At 43.0% G+C, this 26,254-nt stretch overlaps 1 protein-coding gene across 1 annotated transcript in view; it reads left to right on the top strand.

The window, feature by feature from the left end:
* Window positions 1–20,178, top strand: part of HOMER2 (homer scaffold protein 2) — a 59,426-nt gene extending 39,248 nt beyond the window's left edge. The window contains exons 3-9 of the mRNA XM_075504196.1: window positions 2,088–2,219; window positions 10,268–10,360; window positions 11,685–11,824; window positions 13,398–13,554; window positions 15,829–15,939; window positions 18,451–18,531; window positions 19,892–20,178. Of these exons, the coding sequence (XP_075360311.1) occupies window positions 2,088–2,219; window positions 10,268–10,360; window positions 11,685–11,824; window positions 13,398–13,554; window positions 15,829–15,939; window positions 18,451–18,531; window positions 19,892–20,080 (903 nt within the window). The 3' untranslated portion in view covers window positions 20,081–20,178. The remainder of the gene's footprint in view (window positions 1–2,087; window positions 2,220–10,267; window positions 10,361–11,684; window positions 11,825–13,397; window positions 13,555–15,828; window positions 15,940–18,450; window positions 18,532–19,891) is intronic.
* Window positions 20,179–26,254: the final 6,076 nt, after the last annotated feature.

Raw genomic sequence — 26,254 nt, 5'->3', positions numbered from 1 at the left:
TTCCTTTTATCACTTCTTTGATAATATCGGACTGTGGTCTAAAAGATCTCTTTGGTGTGTTTTTTTATATATTTGTATTTTCTTGTAGGAGGTATGGAAGAATTTTATTCTTCTTGTAGTCTGCTTCCAGTGAGTGAGGCTGTTGCCTTTCAGTAAAATGGGTCATTTTATTAGTTTTTCCCCACAGATGTCTAATTTGATGGGCACAGTAGGACTGAAGTAATACTTTTTATCACTTGAAATTTCTGGGTACTTCAGAGCTTCTAAAATAAATTCTGTAACTTGAGAAGCTAAACATTTGTAAGTAGTTCATCTGCCTGATGTAAGATTTTTAAAGAAGGAATATACATATAGCACTTTCCTTAAAGTTTTTGGAAAGCATCCTGATTTTTCTGGGTTGGTGGTAGCTTCTCCTCCTGTTCTTGTGACTCTCTGTGTCATGCGATCCTCGTATCGTCATACTCCCTTTGCGTTGTCAAAACCCTACATAAAATCTTTGATTTTCTTTTAATTTAGATCTCTGAAATCGCACTTCGATTTTATATTGGCTGCGTTTCTGTTGTGCGACTTAGCCGGAGGAGAGCGCGTCTGGGCAGCTTTGCTCATCCCTCTGCCTGTCAACCGGCCATTCAAAAAGGTGTTTCGACCCTGAAGCTGATATCTGTATAGCGTGTCGGCCAGCGCTGGTTGCAGAGCCACCTCTCCCCCTTCTTCCCTGATTCTTCCCATGCAAAAAACAATTTCAGGAGCATCAGCCACCTGGCTCTTGTCTGCTCTGATCCTTTTGGTGAAACTTTCAGTGGCAGGAAATGGCAGAAAATCGTATGTTTATTTGAAAGGGATGACGCAAAAAGAGGGAAACACTGAAGTTGAGCAATTTCTAAGAAAGCAAATAAAAGCGTCAGCACAGAGGTCAGAAGTTAGGGAGGGGACGGAGGCAAGTAATGATCTTTCTCTGGTAAATTTAATTCACACTTTTTGCTAATGTAAATGATAGCTTAGCAAAAAAACTCCTTGGAATACACAGTAAATGATGTTGCCAGGATACTTCCTGATCATGTTAATTAAACTGTCCCACAGATTTGGCTTAATTACTGCATAATTTGCATATTGGAAATGACGGTACGCATTACTAAAGAAAGCTCCTATTCTGTTACCAGAAGGAACATTGTACATGAATTAATTTCCAGGGGAAGGAGTCTCTAGACTCATATAATGATGTATCTTGAAAATAAAGTTAAGATTTTTGGTAATGAACTGACATATATCTCATTCCTTTTTGCAAGATTACATTTTATGCTTGTTCCACTAAGTTCCTTAGAGACTTCATCCCAACAGCCTTCCTCATGTTGGCTATTTCTTTAATTACAAGAACCACTGTTGCTTTCAAGGTTGCTGGTGGTGAAGCAGATATTAGTTAACTTGTGTAAAGTGGCAGAATATTTGTCATGAGGCCTACATTTGATCCTGCATGTGCGTTCTTGGTGGTGCACTTCACCACCCTCCCAAGTTAAACTCATTACTAAGCTATCAGTTTCTCCTTGTCTTGGGTTTTTTTTTTTTTTTTTTTTTTTTTTTTTAATTTCTGACATGTCTCAGGTGTCCTACTTGTGGAGGCCCAAGGCCAAGTGGAGAAATGCAGAAATATCTCTTTGCTCTTCCAGTCTGAGGGCAGGTATTGCTGGTGGGCACCCTGCTTGGAGGCCTTGGGCCATCCCGGGTGCCTGGCGGGGCGGTGGGAGTAGCCGTGTGCCTTTGTAACACTGAAAAAAGAGGATTTTGCATTAGCATTTCTGCCAGGGTAGTTTTATAGCTCCTGTCCCTGCTGTTGCTTTGAGTTCAGTGATGTCCCTGCAGTGGTGTTTAACTGCAGGACCATGACAGTGCTTTGGAAAAAGAAGATGAAACATCAAAATTCCTGCATGAAGTAAGACAAGATAGAAACTGTTTTGTTTTGGGAAAAAATTTCTGAATACAGCAATTTCCCAATTTAGACTGCTAATTGCTTTGGATGATATCGTTGCTAGGATATGCATTTCCGATGTGGCTTCTACTTTTTAATTCTTTTTTGATCTGTTTTTAAACAGGTGATCATAAACAGCACAATCACACCTAACATGACCTTCACTAAGACATCGCAGAAGTTCGGCCAGTGGGCGGACAGCAGAGCAAATACTGTGTTTGGTTTGGGCTTTCCCTCCGAGCAGCAGCTGACAAAGGTACCGGGGTCACTGAATTTCTGCAAAGGCTGTCTTGTTTCTTATTAATGAAGAATTGCATATACCCATCTGACCTCTTCTGAGCCGCATGCTTCTGCAAGTCCTCTTCATCCATGCAAGTTGCCCATCTCCGATACTTACCCAGTGCCTGTATATACAGAAACAGACAGTATTGCAAACTTTATGGTCAAAACTATAAATTAAATCTGACCACTGATGATGGTACTAGCGAGGTGATCTAGACGGTATCTTGCCCAGCGTGGCTGAAAGCATTTGTGTTTTCAGATGTTTACAGAAACAACCTGAACTCTGAAGTATTTTTTGGCACCTCCCTGCCCCATGTGCTCATTTCAGCTGAAAGCGGCACCAAAAGCAAAGGGAACCACTGATATGCCAGGACTGTTGGCATTAGGGCTGCCTGATGTCTCTGAAGGAAGAGAGTTGCTATCCCAGGCTCAGAAATGTGTGTTTCGGTGACTTGCTGCTGTTGGTAGCTAACCGAGGTAGAGTTGCCAGCCCCCGGGACTTGCTGGTGCCCTGGTTTTGCAGATGCCACTGTTGGTGGGGCCGTGCTCTCAGGAGGCTCGGTAACCTGACCTGGGTTAAAATACTGCATTTTTGGCATTTCAGCTCAGTGGTGTGATTTGCAGCTCGGACTTGAAGCGGTTTTATCACAGACCTGGGGAGGTGACAGTGAGTTGTAGCAGAGACAGGGGATGAGTAGCCGGGGAGGTCTGACACCAGGTTTGCTGGCAGAGCTGTGTCTCGGAGCTGCACCCCAAACGTGGTTTGGTATTAATGCCATCCTTGCCTGGACCAAAGACTGGCTACAACAGCAGGCGTGTAAAGTCTAGAGCTGCCTCTTGTAATGAATAACCAGCGGTTTAAAATACATCCTCTGTCATTAGATCAGGGGTCTTGCCCAGTGCTCATCAAGCAGCTGAGATGTTTCATGCAGTAAAAACACCCTACTTATCGAACACATAGTTGACACTTGAAGCATGGCTACTTGGCACTGGGTTTTGTCAGTTAACTCAACATTGTGTCCTTGGGCATGGCCCACAGTCTGTCGTGTTGCTGTCCTCTTGTGTGCTTTGATATGAAAAGAATCAGGAGAACAAGATGTTTCTTGTAGCATCTAAAATAGCAAAAGCAGACCATTGCGATAGAAGGAGGACCTTTCTATCAACTGAATTGTTATAAGAATTTATTTTACCAAGTCTGTCTTACTGAGTTATTGCAATTTCCAGAGAATTGCATTTTTTGCAAATATTTCTTAAAGGTAAAGCATATTTTACTTTTCACATTAAATTATGTTTGGACTTGGGATGTCCATAAAGGTGCCATGGGAATAGTCTGCTCTTCTGGGATGCTAAGGCCACCCAGCCATTCACATGCAAACCTGATTTTTAAACATGAGGTGCTGGTGCTGGTTATGTTTTATGATGCTTAATCAAGTATAGAGGACTGCTCATTTCACCTATGCACATTCTCCACTCTGGCAAAGAGGTGTTCATAATAGCTAAATAAGTAGTATGGGAATATGGGAGGATTAAAGTGGACCTAGGGGAATGGTTTGTTTTGAGTAACAGATAGGCATGATACAGTGCAACCTTTGGACACCAAATGAAAGAATTAGCACCATCGGATAGTGATTTTTAATCCTGGATTACTGAAGTCACACCTCTGCAACATGGCAGGTGACCACATGATACCTCGGTGCTGGCTGGGGTTAAACGTGCACCATGTGCCGTGTGGAGCCGGTGGTGCTGGGGCTGGCTCCGGAGACGAGAGGTATAACAAGGCATGAGGTACATTTGGAGGTCCTTGCACCCTAATCAGAGAAATTTTACCAAAACTGTCCAAACACGTACTTAGAATAAATTTAATGCTGGTATCAGAAAGCAGCTCTTTAATGTTCATGTGGCCAGACTAGAGCCACTCTGAAAAACATGTCGTGGGCACAGAGGCCCCAGCGCCAGCTGTGTTTCTCTCCACATCGGTTTGCACATCTGTTTGCACTGCAGGATCTGCTGAAGAGCCCACTGCTGATAATACAGCCTTCTACTTGCAGGAAAAGCTTTCCAAATCAGCAGAAAGACTTTTTCGGGTCAGAATATTGAAGGGGAGCTTGAGGGAAGCACTTCTGAAAATGGCTTAAGATGATCTATTTAAAAAAAAAAAATCTGACAGTTATCTATCTGGAAAATATTAGAAAACCTGGTTTATTATCACTGTGCAAAGCAATGGGACAAAGATATCCTTTATCATCCATGCTCTTCAGTTTAATTATTGAACCATTAGTACGAAAGATCAGAGATGGTGGAGAGATTACAGATGTGTAAGCGTATTGGGAATAGTAAAATCAAGTTTCATTTTATGTTGATATCATTATACTCTTATAAAAGATATAAATTAAAGCTTGCCAATTTTGCTGGAAATAATTGAAGCTTTTAGTCAGGAATTGGAAGGACACACTGAAACTCCACTAAACCAGAGATCAATAGCCCTGGCTTAAAATAACTAACTAAATAAATAAATAGAGCCGGAAAATGTCTGCTGAAAACAATGAATAATAATGAGACATGAGAAGAGGTTAGCACGCCTAAAAATGTCTGCATTTTTAAGTATATTGGTTGGCCTAATAAAAGATATTGCCTCTTTCTAATCCCTTTCTTCTCTTGAGATATTTAAGCATTAATCCATACCTGTGGGGAAAGAGCAGTTCAAATTAAACATGAGCCATTAATGAAAACTGCATTCAGTGACCTAGTAACCTAATTACCATTCACATTGATTGGGAGAATCCCAGGGCTTAAAGTTGATGTCCTACTCAAGGGTCCTTTTCCCCTCTTGCAGGACTCGCTGACCCTCCTTTCCCCCCTTCCCACCCTGTGCCTCAAAAAGGTCTCAAGGCATTATTCGTACATTGCTGCAGCCAAATCGAAAGAGGTGAGAATTAATGGTGTGCCTGGGTGTGATGAAGAGGCAGGGCTGATGCTGTAAAGGTAGCGAAGTGTTTTGCACATGAAGCGGTTAAGTAAGATTTCTGCTATCACTCAGGGTGCTTTGACGCAGACATGCTATCTGAGGAGCTGTAGGTAGTCAAGGGCATAGGGACAAAGATTTATACAGGTGAGAAACGCGGTAAACCCAGACTTTGCACAACATAAAGCAACTGCATCCAGCATCTGGGAAGCACTGGACTTTATTTCTATGCCTGCGTGCACATTATTTGTGGGGTATTTGCCAGGTGCTGTGTTGCAGCAGAGAAAGCTCGGAGCAGAGCTTGCCCCTGCCCCCAGCAGGCAGCGCAGCCCCCCCCGGTCCAACCGGCTTCGGTGCTGGCAGCGCACTGGCTGTGCTAGAGCAGGTTACCAGCCCCTTTCCGGAGTAAATAGTCTTGTTTGCTGCCGATCTGCCCAGTACTGAGGGTTCACCCAGAGAAAACCACGAGCAAAGCGACACATGCCTTGTGGGTCACAGCACGGCAGTGCTCCCCAACGGGAACGTCGCATCACCCAGCCTTCCGCAAACCGAGAGGGCGATGAAATATTTATGAGACTGCTTTGGGTGGGAGCAGCTGTTTCATCTATCTGACACTGGCACAATTTGTCAGTAGGAGACATAAAATATTATGCCACATCAGGAGCTTAAAATTTACACATACAAAATGATACTTTTTACTGTATAAAATGTTAAGAAGGTCTATTTAAATCTATATATTTCTCCAAGTGACAAGCTGGCTGCAGATTTGAACAGCCTTTAAATAATTTGTGCAATGCACAGTAGCACCCTTGAGTCCCCGTTAAATTTCACTGGCCAAGACTCATAATCAAACAGTGCTCATGGGCTGCAGCAGCCTGACTAAAAGGCTTCACAAGTGTTGGTAGCAGCAAATCTTTCCCATATTGCAGCGTAGTCTCACAGCTTCCTGGGGCATGGGAAGACACGTCGTATAATCCATGATGGACTATTGGAGCGGTGTTTAGTTGGCATTTCTCCTACTCCAGTCTTTTTTTTGCTAATTTTGGGGAACGTTGTCTGCCTGAGGACAAGGGTGGAGGAAGGGGAAGGTGAAGGGAGTAAAGATGGAAGGAGAAGGAGAATGATGATCTTTTTAGTTGATTTTAGGTATTTATACATGCATTGCTCCTCAAGACCACATTTACCAAGTTTTCATCTACTAAACAGAAGATTATTTCACTTTTCAACCAGGAATTTCACGTCTAAAAAGCACTCCCTATTGTTGCAATGGTTTGATAGCTCAAAGTCAACTTAGATCTTGGAGGTGGCACATGATTTTGTAGTATCAATTATTTGTCCATTATTTATGTTTGGGACAGAAGAAATCAGTTACTGGAGAGAAAGCATCTCTAATTTCTGCCAGTGATGAGATACTGTGGCTGTGCCATCACTCTCAGAGACGGCCTCGGGATCTGGGTAGCTTCAGAAACGCCTGGTCTGCTGCTGTAGCAATTAGCGTTGGTAATGCTACTCAAGTTTGGGCTGTCACCACCGTGTTGCCGCGCTCAGAAGAGTAATCAAGTGAAAGGCTTTAATTTCATAACAATCCAAGTGATCCTCTGTAGCTTTCAAAAACAGACTGTTAGTAAAATCTGGCAGGTATTAATTAGCAAAGAATGAAAAAGAAGCGGCACCAGAACTCTTTATGGACTGACTGTTTCCAAGTGTGTGGGGTAAACAAAAACCAGAGACAGTCTTTCACCACTGTTTCGGTTACAGCTGTCTTTATGTTTGTAACAACGATGAGAATGAAGGGTGATATTTTGACTCTTGAAGCTGAAGGTCTGTCACTAAGATGGTGAAAAATTCAGTTATTTGTACTTGTTTCTAAAAGCAAATGTGTTAAATACATGTGCTAGTAAACTAGAGACACGACTGAAATCTATTGTGCAATTAGATTATCAGTTTTATACCAGTTTTATATTTTACTCAGTCATATACAATTTTTTATTAGGGAAATGTGGAAAAATGTCATTTTCTTCTCAGCTCACATAATTTTCCACAGCAGTCTCCTGTGTGCTTTATGAAGATAGTTGCAAAAATAAAATTTGATAGAATCATAAAATCGTAGAATCATAGAATCGTTTAGGTTGGAAAAGACCTTTAAGTCCAACTGTTAACCTAGCACTGCCAAGTCCACCACTACACCATGTCCCTAAGCACCTCATCCAAACGTCTTTTAAATACCTCCAGGGATGGCGACTCAACCACTTCCCTGGGCAGCCTGTTCCAATGCTTGACAACCCTTTCAGTGAAGTAAAATTTCCTAATATCCCGTCTAAACCTCCCCTGGTGCAACTTGAGGCCATTTCCTCCCATCCTATCACTTGTTACCTGGGAGAAGAGACCGACCCCCACCTCTCTACAGCCTCCTTTCAGGTAGTTGTAGAGAGCAATAAGGTCTCCCCTCAGCCTCCTTTTCTCCAGGCTAAACAACCCCAGTTCCCTCAGCCGCTCCTCATCAGACTTGTGCTCCAGACCCTTCACCAGCTTCGTTGCCCTTCTCTGGACACGCTCCAGCACCTCAATGTCTCTCTTGTAGTGAGGGGCCCAAAACTGAACACAGTATTCGAGGTGCGGCCTCACCAGTGCCGAGTACAGGGGCACGATCACTGCCCTAGTCCTGCTGGCCACACTATTTCTGATACAAGCCAGGATGCCATTGGCTTTCTTGGCCACCTGGGCACACTGCTGGCTCATATTCAGGCGGCTGTCAACCAACACCCCCAGGTCCTTCTCTGCCAGGCAGCTTTCCAGCCACTCTTCCCCAAGCCTGTAGCGTTGCATGGGGTTGTTGTGGCCCAAGTGCAGGACCTTGCACTCAGCCTTGTTGAACCTCATACAATTGGCCTTGGCCCATCGATCCAGCCTGTCCAGGTCCCTCTGCAGAGCCTTCCTCCCCTCAAGCAGATCAACACTCCCACACAACTTGGTGTCATCTGCAAACTTACTGAGGGTGCACTTGATCCCTTCATCCAGATCATTGATAAAGATATTAAACAGGACTGGCCCCAACACAGAGCCCTGGGGGACACCACTTGTGACCGGCCGCCAACTGGAGTAAACTCCATTCCCACCACTCTTTGGGCCCGGCCATCCAGCCAGTTCTTTACCCAGCGAAGAGTACACCCGTCCAAGCCATGAGCAGCCAGTTTCTCCAGGAGAATGCTGTGGGAAACATGAGAGATCACTTCCAATTCTTTTTATCTTTTCATATTTCATATAGTCCATGAAGAACCCTCATACATTTTTCATTCTCGCCCATAAAGATTTATTGTAAAAGAGAGACTCAAAGCAGCCCTTTACTATTTGCAAGAAACCCAAGTGTAGAGCTTACTGTTGATACAATACTTTAGAAATAATCAGTTTGTTATAGGTGTTTTGTCACCGCAGGAGATACATTTTGTGTAAAGTTGGAGTTAAATCACTTAAGGTGAAAATGTAATGTAGTTATCCCTAATGATCTTTATAGTGCTACAAAAGTAATCAAGTCATTTGTGCATGTAGTGACGGCACATGCCATCAGATAGCAACTACTGCCATCCAAGAGCACATACTTTGCATATGCAATTTCAGCTGTTGTATAGAAAACAGCTGGATTTGAGAGCTCGATCTTCATTCATAAGCATCGTCACAGTTCGTAGTCTACACTCAAAATTCCACTCGGCTTTGAGAATGTGCTCGTCCATGGGATTTACAGATGATGTATGTGTGTTTGTTGGAAATTTCCATTTGTGTGTGTTATACAAAACACAGGTGCCTCCGCGTATAAATCCAGTTTTCTCTTAGACCAGTTGGAGAAGATTTGTTTTATTAGTCTTTATAGTCCCAGTGTTTTACTGAGAGAGAGCATGCTAAATACCCGCTGTAAATCTAAAAGTTAGAAGATAAGATTAGTAAGTGGATAATGATTCTTCCCATTCTTTGACTATAAAATGTGATGTGTGTTCATGCTTTTATTTACAATTTTGTCATAAGTGTTCTGAATTACCTGAGAATATAATGGCAGTCCTTTTATTCACAAACTGTGCAATAAAATAGATTTATTTATATGCACTTTTAATGTCTCTTTCCTTTCTAGCGTTTCAAGTTTCTCAAAGCACAGGCAAGCAAGACCAAGCTGCTTTAGCAGGAAGACGAAGTTACCCATTCTTATACAGGCTACATCTTAATTAAAAAAAAAAAATTATGCCTTTTCTTTCATCTTTGCAATCCTCCTTTTAAAACTTTAAGCACTGTTTAACGTGTTTAAAGGCCTGCAACCCTGACTGGCTCTGATAATACTTGTATTTCAAAAGTGCCAGACTGGCTTCGGAGCAGATGTCCTACAGCAACTTGTAGAGATTGGGATCATTACTTTTCATCTTTATCTTTCCTTTCCCCTGCCTCCCCCAGCTTGATATAACCCTCTTACCGTAAGGAAGCATTCAAGCCTTTCCCTGAAGTCTTCTACTTTTATTTTTGCCAGTAATAAGGAAATTAGACCAGAAAAGCTGTGTTTTCATATGGCCCCATCGTACATGCAGGTGTACCTTTTTCTGCTTTTTTCTATGTCTTGATAATCCCTTGCTTGCATCCTGCAGATATCTCATGAGCTCATTTGCATTCTTTAATTTCATTGACTTGCTCTTAGGAATAGAAGACTGATTTTTTTTATCCAAACATATGTCTTTTATACTTGTCAACTTTAATAGACTGTCAACACTGAGTGAAACAGAGGAGGGGGAGGAAATAAACAAAACCAAATCAAACCAGAAGACACCAGTAGCTCCTTTTTTTCTCCATGGGTTTTTACTGTGATTGGCCAGAGCTACAGAGATGTCCCTCTTTTAGAAACACCCCCATCCCTTTTGAAAGAACCTCCCTGCCAAAGAATTAAAATGTTTTTTCTTGTCAAAAATTTTAAAATATCAAAATTAGTTATTCACTTTTGGAGATCTATGAACCCTATAAATATAGTAATCTGAACAGTTTAATAGATGATAAATCATTTTAATAAATATCTTTCATGCTTTTTCCAGTTTGCAGAGAAATTCCAAGAAGTAAAAGAAGCTGCCAAACTAGCAAGAGACAGATCTCAAGAGAAAATTGAGACCTCAAGCAATCATTCCCAGGTTTGTAATTTAGTTTTAATACCTGTGTGCATACAGGATAAATAATTTAAAGTTAAATTTTCTAATGGACTGTACCAGCTTCTGGCAGCAAGCTTAAAGTATATAAAATGAAGATGGCCAAAGGTAATTGTCCGCTGCTGGACATTAACATTGTCAGAGGAAGATTTTTCATCCATCCATGCTCTTTGCCTTCATTTATATCTAATTTTTGTCAGCAGTTCTTGAGCTGTTCTAACTTTTTTAATAACAGGGAAAGCTGTACATCCTTTGATTTGTACTGTTACACATACTTCGGATCACAGGAAAGTAAGTCAACGTAGTGCTTCAGCAGACAGTAAATGAGATTCATCAAGATACTCTTTTTGTCACCTGTCTAATCTACTTTCGTAGGAGTTCGGTTTGCCAGTGGCGAGACTGACTTTGTGGCCGTAGTGTTTTACTGCCTGGATGTGATGAATTGAAAGCTGTGGTGTGGGAACGGAGGCAGCGCTTTAGTGAGTGGCTGGAAGAAGCTTGTGTTGCATATTTGTACAACACGCTTTTCTAGACAGCACACCTTGGTCTAGCCAAGTGCCTCCCTGTCCAGGGACATCTGGGTTTCTTACAGATTGAGGAAATTGAGTGTTGTCCCTGTCTCTCTATATGTTTGACTGTAACTTCATACGCATTGCGTTAGGTAAGAATGAACCCTGTTCAGCGGGCGTTCTTGGCCTGGGCTCATGTATGGAGGGAAGTTAGATGAATTTTGATCAGAGAGGAATTCAGATGCATGATGAGAAAAAAGTTGCTGAATGCTCTTAGTCTTGCAACTAACCCCCACAAATATCAATCTGAGAGGCTGACTTTGGATACTCATTTTTTGAAGACTTTGGTCATGGCCTTTATGGTTCACTTTGTTCTCTGTTGGTGATCAGCAGCAAGCAGTCTATGAATGGTATGTCTTTGGAGGAGCAGTATCTTCTTTTTTTAATTTTTGGTTTGGACTGTGTGTGCTTCCAGGTGCACTGTATTGTTTCATTATCTTAAAAAAAACAACCAACCTTTAGAAAACAGAAGCCTTGACAGTTAAAACACTTTAAAAAATGTTTTTGAATGCTTTAAACTTCCGTTTTGTGTATCATTATCATTTTTTCATTCTTTTTAAACAGACCAGCTTTGCAGCCAAGATAAGGGTATGTGTTTGTTACCACCGTTCTGCCAGGAGAGCATATGCAGCCTAGGTCTCCGCAGAGTGGTGTGGGATCAAGATTACAAAGAAATCGGTGTTGTGGTGTTGCAGGAGATGCAGGAGAAGCCCGGTGTTCATTTGTGTGTTGTGCTGCAGGAATCTGGACGTGAAACACCATCTTCCACTCGAGCATCTAGTGTGAACGGGACAGACGACGAGAAAGCATCACACAGTGGACCTGCTGAGGCACATCTCAAGTCTGAGAATGATAAACTAAAAATTGCTCTAGCCCAAAGGTGAAGTTCCTTTAATACCTAAATTGCATTGGAATAGCATGCTGTAATTATCTGATGGCTAATGATATTAACAGAAATTATTCAAATCTAATTGCATTAATTTAAAATGATGCAGCAGAATGGATGAATGAGCAGATTTTAGCAAGTACCTCCTGGTATCCAGTTGAGAGATATTTACCATTTAGTTTTTTCCTGATCTAGTTCATGATGAAATAAGGTCTCTTCTATTCTGCTGATGCCAACTCTTTTAACCACCTTCATTTGTGAAGTTTTAGAGCTACAGAAATAACATTAAAGCCATGGGGGAGCAATTGCTACTGATAATATGTGAAGCCAATCTCCTCTTCCTCTTGGAGTTTGCTACATTTACTTCAGTGAAAATAGATATGGATATTTAAAATTATAAAAGGGGATGAACTCAACCTAAAAAAGTTGAAGTGAGAAATATAATTTCACTGGGCTGCTTAGAAGTCTTACGGGGATGTTTCTAAAGCTGCGGACAATGCCCCTTGAAGTCACATTTTTTGCTATTTGCTTTGATAAATTATTTGAAAATGCTGAGAACAGTAATTTGCAGCTGTAGTGAAAATACCGGCATTGGAATATGCAAAGTTACAACATTAAAATACCGTAATTCTCTACTGGGGTCTTGCCTTATCTGCCTCTTGCATGTGAATATATCTGTGAATGGAAAGAAAATATAACAGGATCAAGCTACTCTTAAAAAGCTATTTAAAAAATAAGGCGGCACCATAGGCAGCGTTACCCAGTGAGCAATTCTAAGGTTGCATATATTATATTTGAAGTACATCATCTCTCTTTATTGACATTTCAATAGCGTAGCCTATTTCAAATCATAACGTTTGCTCGTTCCTCCTGCTGAAGACACCTCCACGGGCAAGGAGCAGCTAGCATGTAGGGAGTTTCAAAGCCTTCCTTCCATTCACTCTCTACTCTCGTGCTCTACGCTGCAGCTTGAAGCTTTGGGGAATGACTAGTTTAATTCTTCAGCATTATGTAACGCTTTTATATTTAAGGCTGAGCATTAAAAAAAAAATCAAATATAGGTAGTGTCAACCCCCTGACATCTTCTGTTCTGAATTATTGTACCATCTGCAAATGTGTAGAGCCGCTTTGTTGCAGGGCTACCGTGTCCCCAGGCCGGCACTGCAGCGGGTGCTCGGCGAGGCACAGCCGCGCCGCTCTGGAGGTGAGCACAGACCGTGCACAGCGCCGGAGTAAAACCCCTGTTTGCAAACGGTGGAGGTCCCAGCTGTCCGCTCAACCCTACAGCCTGCTTTGACAGCAGGACTTTTGTTCCAGAAGCACAGGTCACTGTTGCTGGAGTTGGTAGATCCCTTTGTTTTGGCAGAGACAGTCAAGTTAAGGCTTATGTTCTCCTTGGGCGGGCAATGGCTAGGGGCGAGTACATACATCTGGGTATGCTTGATCTTATTAACAACAGATCATTGGTAAACACGCACCACGGGTGGATGAGTTTGCAGTCAGGTAAAGAGTAATGATACGTGGGATTATAAGGCGAAGCCACCTAACGGCACCCTGGTTTTCTCAGTTCATCCAACGTGAAGAAATGGGAGACGGAGCTGCAGACGCTGCGGGAGAGCAATGCCAGGCTGACCACGGCGCTGCAGGAGTCCGCGGCCAGCATCGAGCACTGGAAGAAGCAGTTCTCAGCCTGCAAGGAGGAAAACGACCAGCTCAGGAGCAAGGTAGCAGCACGTGCCCACAGGAGAGCCATCTCTTCCAGTTAGCCGCTCCCGCCATTGCTCTTTCTCTTGGATTTCTGCTGCTTTATCTTTGTGTGTGTTAGGAGATGGCTTTTGTCTTTGAAAGGGAAGTGAATGGGGGGGTTAAGGCAGCTGCTTCCCTCTGCACACAGCGGGCAGGCAAGTTCAAAGGGCTGGGATCAGCGGGAGGACTGGTGCTGCCGCATCACGTGAAGCTCCCTGCCTCTTGTTTTGGGAGACGGTGTCAGCAGGGGTTGCTGGCCGGGGTGATAAAACAGAAGGGTTTTAAAAGTGGGATTACTATTGCATACCCCTTTCAAAGCTCACTTAAATACTGCCAGATGATGAATGAGCAGAAGGCAAGGTTATGGCCTGGTTACCCGCAGGAAACCAAACTGGGAACCACTCGGTGTTAGAAGCAAATCCCAACAGCGGGCAGGGGAATGAGGACGTGAGTTACGTCCTCAGCACTGCGGGCTGTGAGCTGGGTCCTCCAGCACTAACGCCAGCCACATCTCGTCCAGAAACCTGCCAAAAGGCATCGTCAAAAGCCTTTTCCCCTCCATAGCATTTCTCAGTAGCATAAGACTGAGGGTGAGCAGCGGCTACAGCAGAGAACAATTGAGACGTTTAAATTTTTAAAGCCTCAGTTTGAGTACTCATTGGTACTGTTCCTCAAATAATACAGGGCTATCTGCAACAGCCCCACACAGGGTTGACACCAACCCTAGCACAGGGAAGCTTGGTTTCCGTGGGCACCGCTCACAGGGATAATTTCACTCTATTAATCTTAAATGTCTTTGAAAAATCTGGGCCCTTTCCCTGCTTGCTTAGAGGGATCACTGGGGTGTTTGGTGTAGAGATCAGATTGTATCAATCTGGTGAGGATTTTTTGTTGTTTAGTGTTTGCTTTCAAAGAGGGAAAGAATTTCATATCTTTTTGTGTGTCAGTAGGCTGGAAAATAGTATTTCAGTGGTGGAGGTGGCCTGGGTTGCCTGTCGGCACTGAAATTCCATGTGGAGCATCCTTTTCCCCAGGCAGATACTCTCTATTTGCATGTATTTTAGGTGTGCACGGTGATAATTCAGAATTCAAACCAGAGCTGTATTAACTGATGTTACATTAACACATTAATATTAGTTGTTACATGATTTGGGTTCCTACATCCAGTCTCTTTTGGGTAGGGGAGAAGTGAGAGCCTGGAACAGTATGTTATACGAAAATAGCGTAACTTACAGTGTAGTTTTTTACTTTCTATACTGTTGCAGAGAAAAGTTGTTCTCATTAACATTAACTGATGAAACATGCCACATCTCAGTAGCTGTAGCCTAGATATGAGATTATCAAAACACTGCCTTACCACAGCTGCAAAGTCACCGTACTGATGACTAGCCAGACCATGCAGCAATGCTGTCGGTATAATGCGCTGTCTTATTCTGTGCAGAGAGGTTTTCTGAGCTTTTCCCCCACGTAGGTCCCTCGCTCGGCGGTCGCGCTGCACCACTGCAGTGCCCTGGGAAGTCCCTTCTCCTTTATTAATTGGGTCAGAATTTTTTGCATATTGCTCTGCTTTCAAATGAGGGAAGTTGTAATCCCAAAGCAACGTGAAGCTGAGAATTAAGGTACATACTTTAATGAGCTGGCCCGTCAGCCTGTGGGAAGTGCATCTCCTGGGAGCTAAGTCCAGAGCTGGCAGGAGGAGGTATGGAGAGAGCAAAGCACGTCCCTGGGCGAGAGAACAAAGCGGTGCACGTTGCTCTGAACTGATTCTTCCCCCAAACTTTTGATGTTGTGTCCCTCGTACTCCAGCTAGAATAATAAGCAACCCCTGAAGAGGCAAAGCTGGGAGCCCTGGAGAGATTTCTTCTCCTTGCTGCATTAGGAAACCCCATCCCTTATAGTCTTGTGTTCATTTCATAGAAATGAAGTGTGGATTTTATCCTCAGCCCCACTTATTTTAGCAGCTTGGTGTTTTGCGCATTCCTGAGTAATTATATGAGATACTGTGTGAGAGAGAATAAACACAGTCCCAGGGCTTCCTAGTGGATGTGTAAATTGGCTCTTTTTAAGGAAAGAAGCGATAATTTTGTTGCAGTGAATCAAATGCTATGATCTAGGAAACAGATCCATGACAAATTAAAATTGTCCGTGCTTCCCTCTGCTCAGTGGAGCAATGCTCATTTACATCAGCCGTGGTCTGCCCTGAATTTCCAGAAATTTGAAAAACTTCACCTAATGTCTGACATTTCTTAAAGATTGAAGAACTGGAGGAACAGTGCAATGAAATAAACAAAGAGAAGGAAAGAAATGCACAGCTGAGTAGACGTCTCCAGGAACTGGAAACAGAACTCCAGGACAAAGACCTGGTAAGTGCCCTGAACACAGAAGTGGCATGCTTCAGAGTTTGAGTGGCTGTGTCTGCTTCTCACTTGGCATGTAGATTTATGGACTGACTCACCTACAACCAGAAGAAGCCCGATGTCTCAGGGTGTCACCCATTTCTAGATTTTCCATGTACAACTTTAGCAATAGTTTGACAGAGTTCCTCAGTCTGTTTCCTGATGTGTTAAGCGCTGTGACAGCACACTTCATTTGGCAGTGATTAGCAAACATGATACTTTTATGTATACAACACTTTACTCCTAATAGAAGAGCTGGAGTGCTGAAACAAGTTATCCAAAGCCAGACAGATGTATGCTAAGAACAGATTCGGTTGCCAGTCCCCATGTCCTGAATTCCTGTAGACATCAGGAGCATCATTAAAAAGACATCATTTACAAAATAACTTGGTGTTTGTGTAACAAGTCCTGTTTCTTTATCTGGATGGCTTGTAGTCTTCAGCTTTGCTGTTTTACAGTCTCCCTCTGATCTCAGGACTAATGCCAAGAGTGAGAAATTCAGATTCATTTAGAGTAGCCCAGTTTGTCATTTTTGACATACAGGGTGTTCATTTTTCTAGGGAGAATGATGTTGATGGCTTGGAGCCCCTAAGCAGTGGGGAAAATAATGGGATCCTTGGTTTTTTCCTTCATTATAGTGACCAAATGCTCTGTGCTGGCTGAAGAGAAAAAACTGTCAGCAGGTGCAGTAAAGTTTGCCATGTGCTATTACGGCATCTCTGCTGGTGCTCTTAAAAGCAGTGCTGTTAAGGGGTTTTAAGATGGCGCAAGGAAATAGTTTAGGGAGATGGATTTTGATGCACTGTTACAAATATAATATGGTTTTCAGCCCCATATTTCAAAGGAAAATGTCATGCTTTCTTCCCAACTTTTCTGTGGTAACAGCATGTACAATAACCCTTATTCTTTGCTACCATTTTCCTCAAGATTCACATTTTTACGGTACCAAATGAACCAGAAAATTGATTGACTTGTGAATATTACATGCCTAGCTTCCATTTACACTGACAATATACTAACTTGTTTTCAAACTGCATACTTACATTAGCAGGGTCTTGATTAGGTCTAAACCACCCATATGTAACCTTTTCATGGTCTGCAATTCAAACCAGCATGAAGCCTGCTCATGGACATTGCCATGTAAGAGGAGCTGCTGATAGCCTCTTCATGTAGGAAACGAGGAGAGAGAAATGTAAAGGCATGGGAGTCAGGACACAGCTATCTAGTGAAACATTTGTGTTTATATATATACTGTATGCCGTGTGCCATATAGCATATATATACTATGTGTGTATATATATGCACACGCTGTATTATACTATACATAGTAAGTATACAGTATAGTAGTGTATGTGTATATATATAGTAAGTATAGATGGTATGATATATTTATATTTTGAGAGCTGAGCCCCCAGGCATTATTTATGTGTATACAGATATATATGCTTGGGAATCAGGGGGACTTGAGGAAAAAACATTATTGTCTGGTTCTGTGGAAGAGCTTGACTTACGGATTCTGTTGCACTCACGCTGTGCTGTTAAGTTCACCTGTTAGGAAAGAAATCATATTTCATAGCCAAGAAATCTGCCTTTCAGATAGGACAGTTTTTGCTGTCCTGTGTCAGTCCAGCTCAGAGAGGATATACCCCTGCTTACTCTTGAGACCGTCACCTACGTGGGCAGTTTCTGGAGGAGGCTCTTGCACTTTCTTCAAGCCACAGAGTTTCTCTTGGACCTGCAAACGTGCTTTTCCGATGCTCTGACAATCCTTCTGTAAAATGTACAGGCTTTCTTCAAGTTTTTCCCTACTACCCACATTGGTGGTGTTAATTTGTGGTGTTAATGTATTCAGCTCTCTTAATTTCCATCAGAGACATGGTCTCCTGTCAAGTCACGTTGCTCTTTTCATTAACTCCTTTCAGCTAGTCCTCTCAATTTGGATAGTGATGCCAGAACCGAATACAAATTTCAGGGGGGGAGCTCTCAGAGCTGTACAGTGCAGGAGAGCCCATTACAGCTGTGCTCTGTAATGATGCCTCTGCATATGCAGCTTGTAATGCCATTGGCCTTTTTTTGCTGCCACATATAATTGAAAATTCATGTCTAATTTGCTCTTTGCTACCATCTATAAATTGCTTGTAGCATTACAGCCCTTCAGATTCCTCTCTTACTGAATATATCTTTTGCATAGGTATGTGTTTTAGGTTAAGATTTCATTGATACAATTAATGGCATTCACGCTAGAGATCGGATTACATTGTGTCAGAAGTACAAAGTCACAAATATAGTGCAAAAATGTATTTTAGTAGAAAATTAGCATGTGTTTTGGAATACAGACATGCTATTTTGATTATTTTGCATGCAAATACTGTACAGAATACAATAAAGTATGCAAAGTCATTTCGTACTCTCAAAGTTTCATTATGTTTTAAATTGAAGCTTGCATTCATTTTTTTTTTTTCTTTTATGTTTTCAAAGGAACTGGAAGAGCTCCGAAAGCAGGGTGAAATTATACCACAGCTAATGTCAGAATGTGAATCTGTATCTCAACAATTACAGGTACAGTTTAGCAATGAAATTAATTTTAAAATAGTTGATACATTTACTTTCTTTCTCGTAACTATATGCTTTTCTCTGTTCAGACTTCAGTGTTTGAAGGCAAAAGGGCTCCAGTTTGTAAAAACAGAAAATGCTAATTACGTGCAAAATACACCGTGCGCTTCCCAGCGCAGGAGTAATTAAGTAGCTCCATTTCTTTGCCTTGCTGTTTGCAGAAATTAGTTTGCCTGGGATCATATTGCATCTGTCTCCTGCAGATTCCAGGCTATCCTGTATCCCGTATTTCTGCTGCTCCGGGCTTGTGGAGCCGCACCGCAGTCATGTGCGTCGAGCAGCGCTCCAAGACCTGCGGCTAATTGCCGCAGTGACACTAGGGAAGGCTTTTTGGAAAGAAGCAGATGAGCGTAGCTGCACACCACCAGGGAAAAAAGTTCACCTGAGGATGCATTTACATGCTGTGTCATTCCTTTCCGGCAAAGCAGGGCTCGCTGTGGCGTGGTTTGGCACACGTGGCCCAGCCCGGAGGCTGGGCTTGGGGCGTCACTGGTTAAAGTCGGGGCGTGTGTAAATGCAATAAAGGGAGAACAAGTATAAGCAGTCTCATCAATGAAATCAATCAATCCAATAAGCCATCACTCTGATCATCTTAATGATCTAAAATCATTTAGAAGGCTACTGAGGAGTGGAGATGCTGAAAATGGTTAAAATACTAATTTCGTTTGATTCAGTATGGTAAGATATGTTGTCTGTGGGTTTTGGTGAGAATACGCACGTGCTTACACACCTGAAATGGAGAACAATAGGCAGAAGAGCTAACGAGAAGGGAAAATAATAGAACAAACTGCAGCAAGGGAAGTGTTACGTGGCTGCCCCGTTCCTTGCCTGGGTGCTCACACGAAGTGGAACTTTAAAAAAAAAATACCAATAAATCCAAAAGTGCTGAATAAAGCAATATTATTCCTCAGGCAGTATTTTCTAAGCTTGTTTTTCAAGGTTAAACCACCATAGATAATTCTGTATGTAATTGGTGGCACAGTGTCTAATTCTGCAACTGTAGCAATGACAGAAATAGATGCACAGTGCATGATTTAAATGCGGCTGAATTTTAAGATATCAACCAAATGACAAAATCTGATGCAAAGTGTCTTTTCCAGTTAATGTGTGTCCTTTCCTGCGTGGGCTTTCTTTCCTTTTAATCTGACTAGCACGTGTCACTTGCTCTCAGAGGTGCTCGTCTTAATCAGTTTGCAGAAGTCGAAGCAAACTTTTACAGCCCAGCTGCCATTTGTTGCTTTACCCTATTAAATGCTGTTCATCCTTCTCCTCTATGATTCATCTGATTGTCTCTTTTGTCTTTAAGGCTGCTGAGGAAAAGAACAAAGATCTTGAAGAGAAAGTCAGAACGCTAAGGACAGAAGTTGAAGAGAGCAAACATAGGCAGACCAACCTTAAAACTGAATTAAAGAATTTTTTAGATGTACTAGACGGGAAGATAGATGAATTACATGATTTCCGACAAGGACTGTCTAAACTTGGGGTTGACAACTAGATGGCAATAGATTTTTTTGTAATCTAGGGTCTGGATGTTTGATGTTTTGTTGATCCCAAACATGTGTTTTACAAAATATAACTAGAATGTTCCACTTGTTTGCATTGTTTTTGTACATAGAGGCTGAAAACTTGCTGTGGGTTTTGGGGAGGGGTTTGTTTGTTTTGTTTGTTTATTTTCCAAACCAATCGTGCTGCTCACTGAATTCTGTTGCGATTAGAAACTTTCTGTATTGCTGCTCTGGCTTTGTGGGGTTGGGAACAGGTAGAGCGTTCTGTCTCAGGAATCTGGAACTAGATCTACCTTAAAATGAATATGCAGTTAGTTGTTGCAGGGAAATTTATATATTTCTTAAGGGCTGTTGCAACCATAGAAACGGAAAACAAGTCTTTTTCTTGTCTGGGCTATCAGCACTCCTAGCAACATCCACTTTTATTCTTGGTGGAGCAGAGAGAAGATTAGCTGGAGCTCCTGCAGTTTGTAAAATGTGCCTGTGATGAGCTGCAGTCAAGTGAATCACTTCACACAGATATCAGTATCTCTAGGGACCATGTTAATCAGGCCTGATTCACCAAAAAAAATCCAGTGGATTTCAGATAACCTCCGATACAGGTTGCATGTGCTTGCCTGGACCCATACAGCACAAAGTCAACGGTGCAGAAATGAATTTCAGCTCTTCAAGTCGTGCGTCTTACCCAGTAGGTGAGGACAGCTTCTCTTGCTTAGCAAGATCATCTCTCTTTGGCCTTCAATTTTGAACCCATACAGTTCCGTCATTATGTGCATCTCTGAAAAATGCCCACCTGAGTCTTGGGACCAGATATTTATTTTAAAAAGCGGTATGTTGCTGGTTTGTACACAGGGCGCGTGCACCTCTGTGCAACTTGATCGCTGTTGATTAACTTCTGCAGCAGTGATGAAGGAGATGTTGACCTGAAAAGCCATATAAGGTTACTCGGAGGTGTTGTCAGAAGCAAGTTTCTGCCCAGGAGACTGGCAGGGTCCTGACCACATGAAAACAAAATCCTTTCCTATGATTTCTGCATTCTCACCTCATGTATCTTTGACAGTAGGGTGGGAATTAGTCACCGAGTTAGACTGTCCAAAAAAAACCCCAACCTGAAAGGCAGAAATGCTGTTGTATTCTCAAACTCATTATTCAGCAGATCTAAATATGCTTTGAGAAATGCAAGGTCATACGCTGGGCTCCAACGAGAAGGAGGTTCACCTCATCACAGCCAGGGATGTAAAAGGGCGAGAGAGGAGAATTCAGCCCAGGTTTTCCTCTTGTCGCTAGGACTGCCTTCACTTTCTTTTTCTTCTTTCTCTCTTGCCTGGTTTGAGAGTCTGCTTACACGGGATGTGAATTAATTCAGGAAAGAACTTTTGTTTATGTGACATTATTACTTGCTTAATTCAGGCGAAAGCTTGGTTAAGCACTGCGTTAGTGCATTCCAGCAGTGACTGATATAAAATGGCCATGCATTTTTTTATTTAGGGGCTTTTTTCTTTTCTCGGCACATCTCAATTATAAAAGTGACCTTTAAAAGACAGGGGGGTTATAGATGAAACATGCATTGAATACTTTTTGCACATGGATATATAATCCACATGCTGGAGATAGGTTCTGTCGGCAATTATCCCTTGAATTTTCATTTCATCTGTTACTGTTGCATTACCTTCACTGCCTGTTTTTTAGACTGGACTTTGTGTATTTTTGCTTTTACTCCTTTTAAACAACAAATGCGAAGCCGGGACCTTTCATAACCATTATGACCATTTAAGTCTCTTTAAAAAAATTGCCGTAGGCTGTTGATATTTAAAAATAAAAATAAAAATCAGGTACATAGCATGTAGGCGTGTGAAAATTAGACTTTGCCAGCGTGGAAGATTCAACAGTTGCATAATGTGGGGTTAGATCAGACTTCTCAAAATTGAAAATGACGTCAGAAACTGTGTGTGGTTGTGCACAAGTAATCTCCATTTTTAGTCTTTTTATTTGATAGCAAGTCAGATAGACACCATCATTTAACAGGCAGCTCGTCCTGCTTCTGCTCTTCTCCCATACTGCTTGAGAGTTCCTGAACTGCAGCCCGTCCCTGCATCCGCTGGGAACCTGGGGATAATGCAACTAATAGCTGCAAGCAATACAGGCAGTCAGGGCCCTCCTCGTCACAGTCTTTTATTGCTTTCACATCGAGGACCCTGCTCCTTCTTCTGTTTCCTTTTTCCTATTGAGCAGTCGTAGGGCTTCCTTCTTGGTTTTAATACAAAATATTATTTTTAATGTGATTCTGAGTAGAGGGATGCAAAAGACTCTACAAACAAATTCATTTATTTGGGTTAATCCAGATTTTCTTTGCCCACTTTAGTCAGGTCTATCTCAGATCCAGTTCATTAGGAATGTATTAAGCCACTCTTAAATTGCAGGAAAAGTGTTTCTATGGGATTGCATCAATTTAACAGATGGAGTTTAATACTGGTGCATTAAACCAATGCACAGCTCTGACATGGGTGGTTATTTCTGGGTGCTTCATGCCCACCAGCGGAATGATGGGGTATCCTTAGAGGAATCCCTGCTCTGGCCCTTCTAGTCTTGCCCCAAATGTATGTTTCCCTTATTTGCTATTGCTCTGATGTTGAGTTGTTAGGGATGCCTGTACATGGCTATGCGCTGTGGGAAACTCCATACTTCAGGTATCCAAGGTCTTGCTATAATTGCCTTCTTTCTCTCTTTTTCCTTCTCAACAGTAGTAAGTTGAGAGCTTCTATGTATAATCACTTAAAAACCTCCCCCAAGCTCCATCTCTTTTAACCTTTCCCTCTCTTTCATTTCATTTTTCCTCTTCCAAAGCCAAAAGCACGCTAGGAGGAGGCGGCGCACGCTCTCAGGAGCGTTTGGATGCCAGCCGCAGTTTCCCTCTCGGCCTGGCCCCGTCCCTGCCCCCGGACTGGAGCCCTGTGCGCCCGCTGAGCGGGACTGTCGGTGTCACGCACTGCTTGTTGCTTGACGCTCTGCGGTGGCCCAGCAATAAGCCCCGCGTGCCAAACTGTGAGCCCCACGCTGCTCCTCAGGGACTTGTCCCAGCCTCGAAACGCCTCCTCCCTCCCGGCGGGAGCACCGGGGCAGTCAGCCTTCCCCTGCCAAAATGCCCACACCGTCCCTCGGATGCATTTGTTCCGTCTTTTGTGCACGTTGGGGATACAGCCCATGCCAGGAGCTGCGCTCAGCCGGCAGCCGCCTGCTTAGGGAGGGCCCCAGATGCTGCGGGGCCAAGAAATCCTCATCCTTGTCCAAGAGAGGGTCTGCAGAGCTTGGTTTTATTTGTCACTAAAATACAGTGCTGTGCAAACCCTGGTTTCCCCATGCCATCGGCAATGAAGTAGGTCATCGCTCCGTTTCCATCGACCCTGCGTGGAGGTGTCTTTATACGAGGTTGTATCTCACCCTGGGCAATCGTGGGTTCCCTTTCTGGGCACAGGTTTCTCCCTCTAAGTGGTTGATGGCAGGATCTATCCTACCTCAGTTACACGGTCTTTCGTTAATAAAGGTCTTGTGCTTGGCACTTCCCGTGCCGATACCTGCCAGCCGCACCGCCGCGGATCCCGCCACGCTGCCCATCCTGCCTGTCTGGCCCTGGTGGCAGCGACAAGCCGGTGGCTCTGGGAGCAAAAATCTGTGCTGGCCTCTTGTGACACCAGGTTAGAGAGTGTCTTACAGCTTTCCAGTGAGATGCTCCTTTGAGCTGGTGGTAGAGCTGCTGAATAATGGTGGGGTTTTTTCCTGATGGCCAAAATGGGAAATAAACAGGTCCACTTAGTATTAGCACAAAAACCTAAAAATATTCAGTGACATAAAAATATATCAAGATAATTGTTTTCAAGGGGAAAAAGTGTTTCATTAGATATGTTCTTTCACATTGTGGAAAATGACCTTACCCTCATCTGTGGAACAAATTATTTCAAAATGAAAAACTGAAACATTGTTTCACACCCCAAAATAAAACAGGTTAACCTTTTGCTTTTTTCCTATTTGGCTGAATCTTTATTTGCTGATTTTGACTCAACTTCACAGGTGGTTTTGTTTGGCCTAAAAGTGCATTTTCAGCTAAATTAGTACTTTCCAGTGTTTTTCTGTCTATGTCTGTTTGGTGTCTCCTTTACTAAGTGAGCTCACTGGAAGAAAACTGTCTTTTCTGTAAGAAAGTCAGTGCCACCTCTCACTTTCTATATTCTAGTGTTCAAAAGATGCTCTTTTTAAAAATAGTTTTACACTGGGTGCATCTATGCCCAGAAAACAAATGTTATTTAGACAATGTCTTTTTTCTAGGTAAACACCTGATTTTATTTTTATGTGAGCGATTTAGAGTGAACATTTTTTAAAGCCGCTCAATGAACTAAGGAGAGCGGGAAGGGTTTCTACTGTTCCTCCTGCTATCCCTGCCACTGCCATTGCTTTCGAAGAGCATCAGCAAAAGCATTTGTGGTGTTAAGGCGGGTGCTCGCCCTGCGCTTGTCCTGTGCTTGCTCGGTGGCTCGGCCGGGCACGGGGAGCCCCCGTCCCCCTCTCAGCAGGGCACAAATTGTCCATAGGCTTCTGCACTCTTCTGTTGCACTGGTTTTTTTCCCAAGTGTTCATTTTCTCCCTTATTAATTTCTTGCCACCTTTGGCTGCTTCATGAATGATTGAAGGAAAATTCCCCGTTACTGCCACCGCCTCGTAGTGTGGGAGTTTCTCAGCTACAAGACCGTGCTCTTCGTTATGCTCTTCTGAGTAGTTATCTCTGCAAAACCCTTCAAAGCGTCAGTGGCTTGTAAGGAATATAGTGCTGTCTTCCTGAGCCTATGGATTAGCAAAGATAAAACCGCTATCAGGGAGAAACGCCCCGCTCGGCTTAGTGTGTGACTGATGCTGAATCCCAAGGGGAGGGCTGGAAGGGGGACTCGGACAGCAGCAGCTAATTTTGACGATCATTTCAGCAGAAGCTTCGGTGAAAGATGTGCTCTGCCCACAAGCTGTGGAAGTGCCAAAGGTATAGGATGGCCGCACTGAACCGTCAGCTCATCCGCCTTTGTCCAGGCAGTTCTGGGCTTGTCAAGCCTGTAAATATCAAAAAGTCCTCGGCACATCACAAATGAGGCACTGCGAGGGATGAAAGGCAAATATCCACACACACAGCTGAGCAGTGCTGGTTTATGGTCAGACACTTCCAGTCAAAAATAGGAAAAGCCGTTGCCATCCTACGCGGGCTCAGCAGGACCAGAGACCTTGCAGAAGGGCAGGTTCAGCTTTCGGGGGGCTGCGAGGCAGTGAGGACTCCCAGGCTGGGCTGGCGGGGTCTGGTTGTGGGTACGATTTAGCAACGGTAAGGCACAGAGCTACCCTAAGGTAATTTTTCTTTCCATGGATCATGTTCAACAAGCACCTGTGTGTCAAGCAAAGCAATACGTAGCCACAAGACGTTTAATCCAGACGCACCTCCAGCTGGCCGACGCAGCCTGGCCGGGGATGCTGCAGCATCCTGGAGTCCTGCAGCCCTGGGAGCTCAGCAGTGCTTTAGGCTCATTTGTAGAATATAAACTTGACAGTTACACGAAGTTTGCATGTCCTAAATACTGTTCTCTGCGGAAACCGTACGGTACCTGAAGTGAAATACGGAGTTAGGAGGTGAATGATAAATGTGACGAAGGTGCTTCCCAAACGAGGGCTCTGCTGCAGGCAGCGGGCAGAGCCGGTCCTGGCCGGGAGAGCTTTGCTTGTGTCCCTGGGGGATGTTGGATGTCTAACCAGTTTGACTTTCTACTGTGTTTTGTCTTAGCTCTTCTTTTTTTCTCCTTTTTTTTTTTTTTAAAACAGATAGCCTAAACATACAGTCTTCAGATGAAGGTGCCTATACCTCCAAAAGTTTTATATGCACATTTTGAAATAGATTTCTTTTTCCTTTCTGGTCATTTAGTTACCTAATAATAATGACACATACAAGAAAGGCACTGGAGAAAAATCTGTCTGCTGTTGTATTTTTGTTTGGGTTTGGTTTGGGGTTTGGTTTTTTTTTAACACTGGTCAGCAATAATTATTTTAGCCATATGCTAGCTAAAAAGACTGATAATGTAAGATTTGTGAACTAAGCTTCTAAGTTTGCAGTACGTTGATTAACTTGGGTATGTGAAAAG

The sequence above is a fragment of the Mycteria americana genome, chromosome 6 (genome assembly GCF_035582795.1).
Source record: "Mycteria americana isolate JAX WOST 10 ecotype Jacksonville Zoo and Gardens chromosome 6, USCA_MyAme_1.0, whole genome shotgun sequence".
NCBI lineage: Eukaryota > Metazoa > Chordata > Aves > Ciconiiformes > Ciconiidae > Mycteria > Mycteria americana.
The sequence above is the reverse complement of the archived record's forward strand: the minus strand, read 5'-3'. Positions and strand labels throughout refer to the sequence as shown.